The sequence below is a fragment of the Talpa occidentalis genome, unplaced genomic scaffold (genome assembly GCF_014898055.3).
Source record: "Talpa occidentalis isolate TD23 unplaced genomic scaffold, MPIMG_talOcc4v2.1 talOcc4.7, whole genome shotgun sequence".
Lineage (NCBI taxonomy): Eukaryota > Metazoa > Chordata > Mammalia > Eulipotyphla > Talpidae > Talpa > Talpa occidentalis.
Genome location: NW_023605083.1, coordinates 120,092,090 through 120,105,888, shown reverse-complemented (window position 1 = coordinate 120,105,888; position 13,799 = coordinate 120,092,090). Strand labels below are relative to the sequence as shown.

Genomic DNA, 13,799 nt, shown 5'->3' with positions numbered 1-13,799 from the left:
CTGCCCTCAATTTCTGCCTCTAACTGGGTGTGTGTTGGTTGGGGGGTGGGGCCCCTCTAGGTGTGGGCGGTCTTTCTGAGCCCCGCGTCTCTTCGGAAACACCCCCCTCCCCAGCAGTCACCCTCTGTCGCTGGGGAAGAGCCCCGCGGGCCGGGGAGGGGGGTGGTCAGTCGGCCGTCGGGTCCCGTGAAGAGACGGCGCGCAGGCGTGCGCCCCTGGGCCGGCCGGACCCAGGCTCCCCACCCCCGGCTCCCCCCACCGGCTCCCCCTGCGCCTCCCCCGCGCCGGCGCTAAGACCCAGCGGGCGCGCGGCCCGCCCACCCCGCCCCTCCGCCGCGCCGCCCCCGGGCCCGACGCCTGCTCCGCGGGGAGAGCCGGCCGGCCGGCGCGGCGCGGGCATGGGGCGGGCGGCGTGGGCGCTGCTCTGGCTGCTGCTGGGCAGCACTGGGGCGCAGTACGAGAAGTACAGCTTCCGCGGCTTCCCGCCCGAGGACCTGATGCCCCTGGCCGCCGCCTACGGGCACGCGCTGGAGCAGTACGAGGGCGAGAGCTGGCGCGAGAGCGCGCGCTACCTGGAGGCGGCGCTGCGGCTGCACCGGCTGCTGCGGGACAGCGAGGCCTTCTGCCACGCCAACTGCAGCGGCCCCGCGCCGCCCGCGGCCTCGGCCTCGGCCCCCGGGCCCGCGCCCCGCCCCGACGGCGGCCGCGCCGACGAGTGGGCCCGCGAGCTGTGGCTCTTCGGCCGCGTCCTGGAGCGCGCCGCCTGCCTGCGACGCTGCAAGCGGACGCTGCCCGCCTTCCAGGTGCCCTACCCGCCGCAGCAGCTGCTGCGCGACTTCCAGAGCCGCCTGCCCTACCAGTACCTGCACTACGCGCAGTTCAAGGTGGGCGAACCCCCGATCCCCCCTCACCCCGGCCCGTCTCGGGCTCGGAGCCCCGCACAAACCCGGGCCCGCGTGTGGGCCCCGCCCCGGCCGACTGACCCACCCGTCTCCGCCCCGCAGGCTAACCGGCTGGAGAAGGCCGTGGCCGCGGCCTACACCTTCCTCCAGAGGAACCCCAAGCATGAGCTGACCACCAAGTATCTCAACTACTACCGGGGGCTGCTGGACGCCGCGAATGAGCCCCTCACCGACTTGGAGGCCCAGCCCTATGAGGTGGGGAGGCGGAGCGGGGCTGGCCCTGACCCTGACACGCCTCCGTGGTCCTCTCAGGGCTTGTAGGGGAGTGAAGGACCTACTGACCCCTGCCGCCCCCCTCCAGGCTGTGTTCCTGCGGGCCGTGAAGCTCTTCAACAGCGGGGACTTCCGCGGCAGCAGCGAGGACATGGAGCGCGCCCTGGCCGAGTACCTGGCTGTCTTTGCTCGCTGTCTGGCCGGCTGCGAGGGGGCCCAGGAGCAGGTGGACTTCAAGGACTTCTACCCAGCCATAGCAGGTACCCCCAGCCAGGCTTCGCGGGCACCCCACTCATCACAGGACTGCTTCTCCGAGGGCCCCTAATACAGATTTTCATTCCGTACAATTTACGGAACATCTGCTGATTGCCTGGGAGGTGGCTGGAGTCAGGTGTTGTCCTGACCGGTCCTCCTGCTGCTGGGTGCAGAAGCCTCCAGTCGCCAGTGTCCAAGGTGCTAGACATGTGTGCAGAGGCGTGACGGCCCATAAGATGAGGGAGTTGGGGCCGCAGGCTTTCCAGGCAGAGGACAATGTGGGTATCAAGGCGCCAAGATGGCACACAGCCAGCCCATGTGTGCAGAACGAAGTTTGTGGCCAGAAATCACCTGGTGATGGGGATTCCTGACCTCAGGTGTCCCTCAGTGGGGGGCAGAAAAGCCAACCTTAGCTTCCCTAGCTGGGCTTCATCCCCCCTGCAACCTCACAGCAATCTCACAGAATGCCCTGGCTCCCTCTGCCTGGGATGGCTATGGGGGTGGTCAGTCAGCCCAGCTCATAGTCCCCCTCAGCACCTGTCGTAATCAGAGAGTATGGACACCTCATCTCACGGGAGTGGGGCCCAGCAGGCTGAGCCAGCTGAGCCGTGACCTGAAGTCCATCACCCTGTCCACCCCGTCGCAGCAGCAGGAGGGAGCAGTTGAGTACCACACCAGCCCCTCACCACTGCCTCCACACCCCCAGATCTCTTTGCAGAATCCCTGCAGTGCAAAGTGGAATGTGAGACCAACTTGATCCCCAATGTGGGTGGCTACTTTGTGGAGAAGTTCGTGGCCACCATGTATCACTACCTGCAGTTCGCCTACTACAAGTGTGAGCCTCCCGGTGGGGTGGGGCAGGGGAGGGAGGCACTGCACTGGGAGTGTCACGGACATGGGGTGTGTGCCTCAGAAGGGAGGACCCTGGGTGATGGAGGAAGGCTGGGGGTGATGGGGAGATGGGCGAGGATGCCTGGGGCTGCTAGGGAGGGCACAGAGCAAGAGCGGGCCTCCAGAGCACATGATAGATGACCAGCTGCACGGCACTTCACAGTTTGCATAGCCCTGCCGCAGCTGCTTTTCTCACTTGATCCTTTCACTTATCCCTGCAGCTGACATGACTGGGCCCATTTTTTCAGATGAGGAAACTGAGGCTCATATAGAGACCAAGGGATTCTTAATCATACGGCAAATAAAAAGCTCCAGGGCGTATGACTGGTGTCAGGAGGGGCTGAGACAGGCATCCCCAGGGTTACTGCAATGCAGAGATGCCAAGTTCAGGTCGGAGCTGGAGTGGAGGGGCTGAGATCCGGGACCTTCAATGGGTCCAGATGGCCGAGTGATTGAGGGCTGGGCTGCTGGCCTGGAATTCCTCAGGCCATCATTCTCCATCTGTGTGAGGCTGAGCAGTTCACCTAACCTCTCTGTGCCTTGTGTTCCTTGCCTGTAAACTGGGGATGGCAGTAACAGTGAGGCTTAAATGAGTTACACAGGACTGGCACCCAGTACATGCCCTGTGTATTCTAGCTTGCGTTATCACTGGGTGGGGTGAGGTACCCAACAAGTGTTCAAGTGTTCTGGGAGGTGGCTGGGGAGTGGGGGATACTGGACTCAATTGGGAAATAGGGGTGGGCTAGGTGGGGGTTGTCTCTGAGCTAGAGAGGTGGCAGGGCCATTCTGCACTCTGTCCCCTCGCAGTGAACGACGTTCGCCAGGCCGCCCGCAGCGCTGCCAGCTACATGCTCTTCGACCCCGGGGACAGCGTCATGCAGCAGAACCTGGTCTATTACCGCTTCCACAGGGCCCGCTGGGGCCTGGAAGAGGAAGACTTCCAGCCCCGGGAGGTGGGTGCTGCCATTGGGGCGCTCGTGGGACACTGGGGGTGCTAGAAGGGGACAGGACAGGACAGGACGGACAGGATGTGTTGTGATGGGGGGTCCCACCAGCTCTGAGGTACTGGGAACATTACTAGCCCTTTTGAAATCTCTTGCCTCACCTGCAAAATGGCAGTGGGACTGCCCGCCTCGCCAGCACCCAGCTCCAGTGTGGGACCTGTGGTCTGAGAAAAGGTCCTGGCTTCCTTAGAAGGCAGGATGGAAAGTGGAAAAGAAAAATGCCAGCCCATTCCTGCCCCTCAGACCCTCATCACCCTCACTGATGGCCTTTGCCCTCTTCCCTGCCCTCCAGGAGGCCAGGCTCTACCACAACCAGACCGCTGAGCTGCGGGAGCTGCTGGAGTTCGCACACATGTACCTGCAGTCAGATGATGAGGTGAGCGGCCCGTGCATTCCCAACTGCGACGGCCTGCTGATGGAGGGAGAGCCCCAGGTTCTCTCCCTGGGGCTGTTGTGACCAACTCCTCGTGGTCAGCTGCTGTGAAGCAGGAGAGATGGCCTGTCTGACCCACATCTATCCTTCTCTGCCCTCTGGTGTGTTCCTGCCTCCTTCTCTTTGTGTCTGAGTCTCCTCTGGGGTCCAGCTCAGGGGCACCTCCTCCAGGAAGCCTTGGCTGCTTATCCTGGCTCTTCTCTAGGCTTTCAGTGCCAATTCTGACCCTTGGCACCTCCCTGACCACCTATGGCCTGGATCTAGAGTTACTGCATTTCTAGTCCATTTCGCCCCCTTCTTCAGCCAGGCTTTTAGAGGATTGCACTCCAGTACAGGGGACCAAGCTATGCCCAGCTCTCCCCTGCCTGGTGTAGAAACTCAGAAATGGAGTTTGAATGAGCCATGAGTGAATGAATGCCTGCGTGCAGGACACAGGAGGGAGGACCACAGCCTGTTACTCTGACTGAATGCAGGCTTGAGAGCCTGAGTTTCTGTGAGGTGTTGCTGCTCGGTGCTTATCCATCCATCCGTTTTCATGCACTCGTGACCCCACGCATCACCACGGGGCAGGACTGACACTGCTGGTGCCAGACTGTGGTGCAAGCCAGATGTGGCTCTCCACTTACCAGGTGGGCAGCTCCAGGCAATGCTGAGAAAACCCGCAAACTTCACTTCTTCATCCACTGAGTGGGGAGAATAATGCCCATGCCATGCCATTGTGGTTAGAATTAAGTGAGATCAAGTAGGTAAAGCACGTAGCACGTAGCTAGCACATAGTTGGTGCTCTGTGAGTAGAAGCTAGCTTATTAGTGTTACTTGTAGCCTGCTCTCTGCAGACACCGTGCTTGGGCTGGGCTGGGCTGAGTTGACGAATGGCACAGCCTAGCAGAGGAGGCACCAACAGTGCCGGGGAGGGCCAGCGTGGGGCCCCGCTGGAGGGCTTCTGACCCAGTAGAGGTCATCCTTCAAGGGCCACATCCTGGAGCTGATGCCTGGCTTTGGAAGGCTGGACAAAAGCCATGTGGGCACAGCAGGTAAAGGCATTTCTGGCCTGGAAAACAGCATGGCCTGCCATATTGGGACTAGCACTCTTCTTGCCACATATTTGTGCTTAAAAGGTGGGCTGTGGAGAGGGCCATGTTTATGCTAACACTGAAGTCTGTGGGTGGGGCCCTTGCATCAGCTCAGGGAGGGGGCAGTTTGGGAAAAGGCCCTTGTGGGAGAAACCTTCATATGGTTCCTGGGTGAGACCTTGAGCCTACGGCAAAGGGCAGAAGGGGCTTCAGGACAGATGGGCTGGGAGGGCCTCTTGGCCTGGCTGGGGGCCCATCTGGGTTTACCTCTGTTCTTACCTGGTTTCTTCCCTCCACCGTGGGCTCTCTAGATGGAGCTGGAGGAAACAGAATCTCCCGTGGAGCCCAAGAACCCCCCATCCGATGCTGAGTTTGAGGGAGAGGGTGACTATGAAGAAGGCATCTATGCTGACTGGTGGCAGGAGCCGGATGCCAAGGGCGATGAGGCTGAGGCCGGTCAGTGGCTGGGTTCTGGGCGATGGTGGGGAATGCATCCTGGGGTGGAGGTTGGGACAGAAGGATCCATGCACCGGGCTGCAGAGGCAGTGGAGTGTGTCTTGGGGGCTGGAACCCATCTTGGTGGCGGGTGCATCCTTCCTGGAGCAGGGACCAGCTGAGGCCTGTTCCTCAGAGCCCCACGCCTGCCTGTTGCACCTCCTTCTAGGACAGCATCCAGACACCTGTTTGGAGTTGGGGAGCACCCTAATGCCCTCTTCTTTCTTTTTCAGAACCAGAGCCTGAATTAGCATGACAGAGAGCCACCCCTATGCCCTCCAGACCTTGGGAAGCCTGGACCAGTGGCAACCCCCTCACCTGGGCAGCGGCAAGAGCTATTTATTAAAAAATGTAAAATGGACATAGCTGACCAGGCCCCATCCCATCCCACCTGCAAGCACTGCTCAAGGCCCTCCTGCCTCCTCGCTGGTTCCAGGAGCACAGGGGGGCAGTACTGCCTCTGCTGCAGGCCCGGCCTTCTTCCTAGTGCTCTCCCCACTTGGACGGTCTCCTGGGGAGAAGCTCTAGCTCCGTGTAGTTGGTGCCTCAGCCTGAATTGTTGAGACAACAGGGGCAGGGGCATTGTGAAGCGCTCCAGACAGGACACCCGCCATTCCTGGCACACTGGCAGTGGGTGCTAAATAAACATTTCTCACTGAATGAATCACAGTGCCTGGGGTCCAGTCCCCTCAGAGCTGAGTGGTGAGGGGTGAGGCTGAAGATCCTTCCCTCTACCCCTTCTTCCCTCCCGTGTAAATGCAGGCTGCACGCATGGCCTTGGCTTGTCCCCCAACCACTGCTGGGGAGTTGGGGAGTCCGGGGCGGTGCGCGATTGCAAATGGCCGCCAGGGGGCGCGAGGACGCATCCCCACCGCGGCCTGGGGAGGTGGTTTCGGGTTTCCAGGCTGGGATGGCCTGTTTTTCCCTCGTTCAGCACCGCCTCCCTCGGGGAATGTAGCGAGTGTGGGGATGGGGCCTAGACGTTTTCCTCGGGCCTTTACTTTCCAGGCATTTACTGACTCAGGCTCCTAGCGCCAGAGCGAACATCCTCGGCCCCATCTCCCCATCCCACCGCAAGGCTCCTGCCCCGCAGCCCTCCGGGCATGGCTGGATGGCGAAGCCAAAGGCGGCCAGACCCTCTTCTCTAACCTCTCATCGGCTTCCTCGGGCAGAGAGTCCAGAGGTGTGGGGGTGAGGATGATGTCAGGTGGCTATCACCCAGCTCTGACTCATCAGCCCCCCTTTCTCCCCCCAGGCTCCTCTGCAGGGAAGTGGGTGCACAAGGGGCCTCTCTGGGGAGGGATCCTGGTCAGGTGACCGTTCAGCGCCCTCCCCTCGCTTCTAGCCTCGGGGAGGGGAGAGGGGCTGGGTGAAGGCGCAGCCTCTCACTGGAGGGTGGAGTTAGAGTTGGGGTGCCCAGTTCTCACCGTCCACACCCCCGCCCTTCCCCGAGAATGTGCCAGTCGGCCGAGCCTGGACCCCGCCCACGTCTGTGCCTGGCAGGACACCTACCGCACCCCAAACCCCTCCCCTGGGACTTTGTCCGGCGGAGGGCGGAAAGACTGAGTCGTCGGAGTCGGGAGCGCGGGCGGGGTCCAGGCTGGGGTGCCGGTGACCTCACGCCTCCCTCCCTCCCTCCCTCCCAGAGGCGCGTCTGCCAGGCGGCGTCTCCCGGGCCCTGGGTCCAGGGTGGCCAGCCCGGCCCGCCGCCCCCGACTCCCCGAGCCGCTGCGCCGTCAGCTCCCCCGAGCCCCGCCTCCCGCTTCTGGGCGGGGCTGCCCGGGGCGCGGGGGACGTGCCGGAGCGCGCCCGCGTGAGCAGCCGCGCAGGAATCCGGGCGGCCGGGCGAGGGGACGGCGCCGGGGCGGGAGGGAGTCGGGGCGCCGCGCGCCGATGTGCGGGTCCGCGTGGACGTGTCCGCCGGTGTCTGCGGCCGCGGCCAAGGGGCCGCCCAGGGGGTCCTGGTCCGGGCGCCTTACTCAGCTCCCCTTCCCTGGAGGCCGCCAGCCCCTCCCGCCTCTCCCTGATGCCCGCGTCTCCCCACTGCGCAGCCAGCTCCCCAAACCGGTGAGACCGAGTCCTGGCCTGGCGTGGGCCCTCTGGGGCCCTTGAGCCCATTCATCCAACCCCACCCAGGCCAGACGCCCTGGCCTCCGCCACATGTCTGACCCAGCCCCCTTCTTACCTGCCCCAAACCCTCACCCCGCTCCTCATCAGTGGTCGCATCTGTAGTAAAATAGTTAGTTTACGGGTTTCCGAGAGGGCACTGGGGGTTCTGAAACACTAGGGCCAGACTCAGGTGCCACAGGGTGTGCCGGACCTGGACCTGGGAAGAGCCCATCCTATGGAGAGCATCACTGAGTACCTACTATGTGCTTCATTACTAGTGAGTTCATTTGAGTACCTACTATGTGCTCAGCACATGGCAGCTTTTTATAACCCTCAGAGCAGTCTTGCAAGGTAGATATCAGTTCCCCTCTCAGAAGTGCAGGCTGAGGAATGGACAGCAGCTTGCCCAGGGTTCTCTGAGGTGGGTGGTGGCCCAGCTGGGTTTGAACCTTTTCCTGCCAGGTCTCAGGTGGGGAGGAGGGAAGGACAGGACAGCAGGCTGCCAGGCCCACTCTCAGACCTGATCCCAGAGCTCATCCTGTCCCGCCCCCACCCCCATTGTCAGCTTTGTGGGATTGGATGGGATATTAGGGTACCTGAGGACAGACTTGCTGAATCTTAAGACATGATGGCCAGGGAAGGGGCAAGCCCCATGGACTACTCCCAGGTTCCAGTGAATTCCAATGGAAAAATTTCCCTCTTAGGTTTGAGAACTTTATGTTCCCTTCTCTGAGAGAATGGGTCTCCCCTGGGGACAAAGAGTGACCCCTTCCTGGGTCAGAAGGCTGTGCCAGTTGGCACTGGGGCCATGAGCATAACCTGACAGGGGGAAGTCCTGGCAGCCCCACAGCAGCCCCTCACAGCTTCCCCACTCTGGAGCTTTCATTTGGGCCTTCTCTGGCAACTTCTGCCCAGTAACTGCCCTAACAGATGGCCCCAGTTCTGTGAATGGGGAAACTGAGGCCCAGAGAGGCTAACTGGGGCTCCCAAGGCTGGGGTTGACTTTCAATAAGGCTGGCACAACCCTGCCCAGCTCCCTTCCATGATCAAGCTCCAAGATGCCTGAAGGATGAGGTGGGGGCGTGCTGGGGGCTGGGGCTACCGGCTGGAGCCAGCCACAGCCCAAACCCCAGGCCCGATATGTGGACACATCACCCCATAATCCCCATAATCACCACCTGTCTGGTCCCACCTGGCGCCGGGGTACCTGGATAGCATCTCTTCCATCCCCCAAACAACCCTTGGGGTGGGATGCCTCTCATGTCCATGACTCAGGTGGGGAAACTGAGGTAAGCAGACATGCCTATTTGTTGACCCCTCCATCACACACATATACTTGATTCTCTGAATCCAGTGAGTTCTCTGAAAGAACTCACTAAGGTAGGTCATTCTCCAAGAAGAGGTCAAGAGGGAGAGATCCAGCCTTTTCCATCTTTTCTTTTAAAAGCAAAGTGTGATGTTATATTCCTGGAGCAAAGTAAGGAGTGGTCAAAAGAGATTCCTTCCTTTTCCCAGGACCTCCAGTCAAATCCTGGTGACCTTCCTGGAGGAGGCAACACAGCTTGGCAGGAGCCAGCTTGTGTCAATCTAAATGGGGAATCTGGCCTCTCTACTTGGCCCAGGTGGGTGTGGGAAGCTGGGGGCCTTTTGGCAGTTGGTCTTACAGTCATGAAGGACTTCCCATTAAAATTTTTTGTTATCTTCAAATGAGGTTTGTGCAGTTGGAGACACAAGGACAGGCGTGAAGTCAGAAAATGCTTGCCAGATGACTTTATCCTTCAGCACTATTATTTTTATAACTCTGATTTTTTGTTTGTTTTTCCATACTACATTGGCATCCTCAGAAATGGAAATGTCCCTGGCCTTGAAGCTCCTCCCTCAATCCTCACCTCTACTCTTTGGACTGGGAGCCTGGTCCAGGCCGCCCCCTCCCCCACTCCCCAGCCCCTCCCCCTCACAACTTCCAGGTTCTCTTCTGGAACCATAAATTACCCATGAGCTGTAAGTTGGCTGCTTCTTCAACTGGAGGCTGAAATGCTGATGAAATATTCAAAGATCTCAACTCTCGAATTCCCTGGTGGCCACGGGATGGGACTGGAGAAGATGCGATTAATGTACAGGGTTGGGGGGGTCTCCAAGTCCTGGCCCCACTTCCCACCAAGGTGGAGTCCAGGACTGGAAAGCAGGAGGGCCCCATGGGGGAGGGGGGAAGGTCTCTTTGCATAGTTGATTGTCTTGATTTGAGTGGTGCTCTGGCAGCTTAGAGGCTGTAGAGTAGAGTAGGGGAGGCCTGGGAGGTTACAGATTCAGATCCCTGGGGGTCTAAACCCACCCCCAGCCCACTCCCAGCCCTGGTTCTCTAATCTCAGTTTTCCTGAAGTCACACCGCAGGGTGAGTTCTCACAAAATTGATCCTTGCCTCCTCCCTCTCCTCTCCTTTGTTGCCCTCCCCCCTGTTTTGTCCGCATGGGAAGAGACCAAAATTGACCAAAGAGGTAGGCGGGTGGGCACAAGCAAAGGTTCCACTCCCAACCCGACCCGATTAACTTGTTGGGCCTTAGGGAAGTACTGGATGCAGCCTCAGCTTCCCCAAATGTACAAGGAAGGAGCCTCTGATTAGACTGTTCCTGGGTCCTCTTTCCAATGACTCTTGTCCCGTCCCTCTTCTCCCCTCCCCCCTGCAGGGAGGGGTGGCCTTCCAGTGGGAAGAGCGCCTGTTGGGGCAGGCAACTATCCCGGCTGGTTGCGGGAGGGAGGGGCAGGCAGGGTGGGTGGGGCTCCAGTTGTGTTAGCCTGTTAGGTGAGTGCCCTGGCCGGGAGCTGGAAGGGGTGTGACTCGGGTGAACAGACTTCACCCCCCTCTTCACCCCAGTCATTCTGGACGGGGTGAGGGGGTTGCTCAGAGAGCCAGGGACCCCAACTCCAGAATATATTTCTGATGCTTGAAGCCCACCTGTTGGGCTTCCAGAGTCCTGTAATTGCACTTTGTGGGGAAAGGTTCCGGGGTGGGGTGGCAGTGACCCTTCTTCAGCCTTCTCCCTCCACCACCACCAGCCCTGGCCCCGGCCAGGCCCCAGCCCTGACTATCTCGCCCTGGCCTGTGCTATTTCTAGCCCTTCCTATCTCTATTTTCCCGTCTTTCAGTTTTCCCTTTGACATTCCATCCCCGCCCACATGCCTTCCAGGGACGAGCCTGGAAGCTACCTCTGTCATTAAAGCCTCCCCACCAGCAGGGCACACCGCCCACAGGATCAGGCTATGGGCCGCCTCTGGCCTCCAGACTCCTCCCCTGGATAAAGGGCAGCAAAAAATCAGGAGCACCCCGACCCTGGGGCCTTGCAATGTCCCATCGGGCTCCCACACGACTTGGGTCCATGCCAGTCAGAAGAGCTTGGGAGCCGAGCTCATTCACTGCAGTCAGTTTCCTCTCCCCAGTCTCAAAGGGTCACCCCGGCAAGTCCCCCTCCAATGGAGGGGGCCAATGGAGCGCCAACGGAGCCCACATACCATAGATCTAGATCTAAGTAGGTTCCAGACCAAGAGAACACTCTGCTAAGATATCCTTGACATGTACGTCTCCACGGTGGTCTGAAAGGCTGTGGTGGAGCTGAGAATACCCAGCCCCTGCTCGGAACATGGCAGGGGGATAACAGCTCCCTGTCCCCCAGCCCCTGGGCCGTCTTGATGACATCCACAGCACAAAGGGCCTCCAGCACAGCACTGGACACCCCAATCTGCAAGTCCAGCTGTGTTCATCCCTCTCCAGCCCTGTCCCTTGTCACCCATTTGCCGCCATGTGCTGCTGTCTGTTCTGGGGTGGAAGGTCAGTGTGCGAGCCCTGCAGGCCCTAGAAGCCGGCCCTGGGCTAGGCATTTCCAGTACCTGAGTGTGATCTCAAGGGGGAGAGGTATGAGCCCTGGGGTGGGAGGGAGTGCGCTGGGGTGGGGGCAGTGCACGACCCTGGGAGGAGCAGAGACCAGAGCAGGGCTCTTCCAAGGGCAGGAGCCACTGCTCTGCCTGGATGCTGAGAAGTGGCCCAGTCTGGGACACTGAGAGATGGCCCAGGCTCCAGGGGCCTCTTGCTATTTGCATTGCCTTTGATCCAGCCTGCTGCCTGGGAAGTTCTGCCCCCCTTCCCCTGCTGTAAGGCCAGGGGCTGGTGGTGAAAAGGACATCACCTGCCTGAAGTATAGCAGCCCATCTCTTCATCCTGTCCTCTTTTTTTTTTTTTTTTTATGTGGGACCCTCACCGGTGGCCGGGGATGGAACTGGCGCTGCAGAGGCTACGGGCAGCCTAGCAACCCAGCGCTCAACCGCTGTGCCACCAGGGGAGGCCCCATCCTGTCCTCCTTTATAGAGGTGCTGTCCCCCCCCCAGTTTAACCCCAAGGGGAAAGAAGAATGGTGTGTGTGTGTGTGTGTGTTGGGGAGAGTGCTGATAAGGCTGGCATTAGTGCACCTGAATCTGGGCCCATGACTGCATATTCCTGAGGTGTGAGCACAGAAGGGTGTGTGTGTGTGGTGTGTGTGTGTGCGCGCGCTCCCATCTAAGCCTCCCCCTGCCTCTGTCTGGGGAAAGGGCTCCTGGAGAGAAAAGACCAAGTTTGCACAAGAACAAGAACTCTTCCACTTCCTTATATGGCCCAGAGACCTCGTGGAGCATGATGGGAAGTCAGATGAGCTGAGGGGGACGCCTGGCTCATGTTCCCTTCCCCTGGGGATGCACTCCCCTCAGCACCCCCCCTCCCAACAGGTCCTCATTGGACCCCTCTTTGTCAGTTACTCCTGGCAGCAGGCAGAGGGGTGAATCCTTTACTCCAGGCCCCTAGGAAGCTGCTAGGTTCCTGTGGAAGCTGCTTCCATGGGGCTCCGGGCAAGAGAGCGGAGTGTGGACAGCAGGACTCAGGCTAGACAGCAGCGTTAGAAGAAAGAAAAGGGGGTATCCTGATGGAGGTTGGCACATCGCCTTTCCTGGGAATTGTCAAGTGGAGAAATCCCTGCCTTTATAGGCTCGGAGGCAGGGGGCTGTGTGAGGTGGTCTTAGGGCCTTTCCTTCAGGTTCAAGCTACAGAGGAGACTGTGGCCACAGCAGCCCTCATTCTGACCCCTCGGCACCACCTCATCCCGTGAGGCCGGACCGCCTGCCTTGAGGCCGGACCGCCTGCCTAGACAGCTGATTCAAGTAAACACTACTTTCTGATTCTTTTCTGTATCCTGCAGATGGACCCCTGGTGCTTGGCACATAGTAGGCAGGCATATAATAAAGGCGCAGAAAATCCTTTGATCTGGGAGGAGCCATCTGGGAGCGCTTATGCCAGAATTTCCTGCTTTGGCGGTGCCTCACCCAGCCCAGCCTGAGCACTTGGCTTTGGGGCTGGCGTGTCGTGGCAGGTTCCAGGCTGAGACACTCGGAGAGCATTCTGGGCGCTGCAGTGCACACGCACACATATACGCACACGCATGCTTCATTCTGAAGTTTTATTTCTGCCCCTCTACTCCACCCAGACTCCTCCACCCCTCTGCTGTCAACCAGCCCTACCCTGCTGTGTGCTGAAGTCAGGAGAAAAGAATGAGTTAAGCAGGCTTGGGTCTGGGAAGTGTGTGTGTGTGGTGGGGCGGGGCAGTGGCAGGTGGTAGGGGAGGGGGAGATGGGCAGGGGACATTGGGAGGTGAGAGAGGGAGGAAGGGAAATCCTGGTGCTGGCAACAGGGCAGCCAGAATTGTGAGTCCTGTCAAGCTGCAGATGGCCACTGCATGGCATGGCAGGGTGGCAGGCAGGTGGCTGGGTAGGGGTGAGGTAGGAGAAAGACATTGGGATAAGCAGAAGGAGGAGGAGGGAGGGAAGGGAAGCCAAGGGCAGGGGTAGGAGCCTGGCATGGGGGATGATAATAACTGATGAGGGATATAGATTCTCCCTGGCCCTTCTGGAAGACTCCTTGGGTGGCACAAACTTCAGAAGTGAGAGTGCTCAGCCATTATTCCTTTCTCTGATGTAGAAAGGGGCTAGGGATCCTGCTGGGGTAGCTTCGTCCACCCTGTCCTGTGTGCTAGTTTTGGGGCTATACAACTTTTTTGAAGGGAGCCCTTTCTTCAACAGTCACTCCCCCAACACAGAGTTACCCACATACAGAGGGGTTAGGAGACCTGTTTACACCTAGCCCTCTTTTCACCGTTTGAGGGTTGGGGTGGTTTTGACTCCCCATGTCATCAGGGGCTAACCCAATGCATGGTGTATATGCAGCCGTGCCCAAACGCTGATGAATGAATATCCATGGGTCCGCACGCTGAGCTGCCCCCAGTGGGCCTCCATTTCATCAACCACAGAAAAGAAGTGCCCTTGTCTTCTTCACTGGCTTATCAGGAAG

General features: G+C 59.7%; 1 protein-coding gene across 1 annotated transcript; it reads left to right on the top strand.

Annotated features, from left to right (window-relative positions):
- The first annotated feature begins 359 nt into the window (after positions 1 to 359).
- On the top strand, positions 360 to 6,139 carry P3H4 (prolyl 3-hydroxylase family member 4 (inactive)). The gene is made up of 8 exons (XM_037493928.2): positions 360 to 884; positions 1,005 to 1,157; positions 1,264 to 1,435; positions 2,137 to 2,265; positions 3,129 to 3,274; positions 3,618 to 3,701; positions 5,143 to 5,287; positions 5,560 to 6,139. Exons 1-8 carry the CDS (start codon positions 399 to 401, stop codon positions 5,580 to 5,582), a joined length of 1,338 nt encoding a protein of 445 aa, XP_037349825.1. The 5' UTR covers positions 360 to 398; the 3' UTR covers positions 5,583 to 6,139.
- The last annotated feature ends 7,660 nt before the right edge of the window (positions 6,140 to 13,799 follow it).

Bases quoted from the DNA above. Each gene is read 5' to 3' on its own strand.
- P3H4 (XM_037493928.2), top strand. From the start codon at position 399: ATGGGGCGGGCGGCGTGGGCGCTGCTCTGGCTGCTGCTGGGCAGCACT. The intron at 3,275-3,617 runs GTGGGTGCTGCC...CCTGCCCTCCAG, and splicing joins AAGACTTCCAGCCCCGGGAG to GAGGCCAGGCTCTACCACAA. The intron at 3,702-5,142 runs GTGAGCGGCCCG...TGGGCTCTCTAG, and splicing joins ACCTGCAGTCAGATGATGAG to ATGGAGCTGGAGGAAACAGA.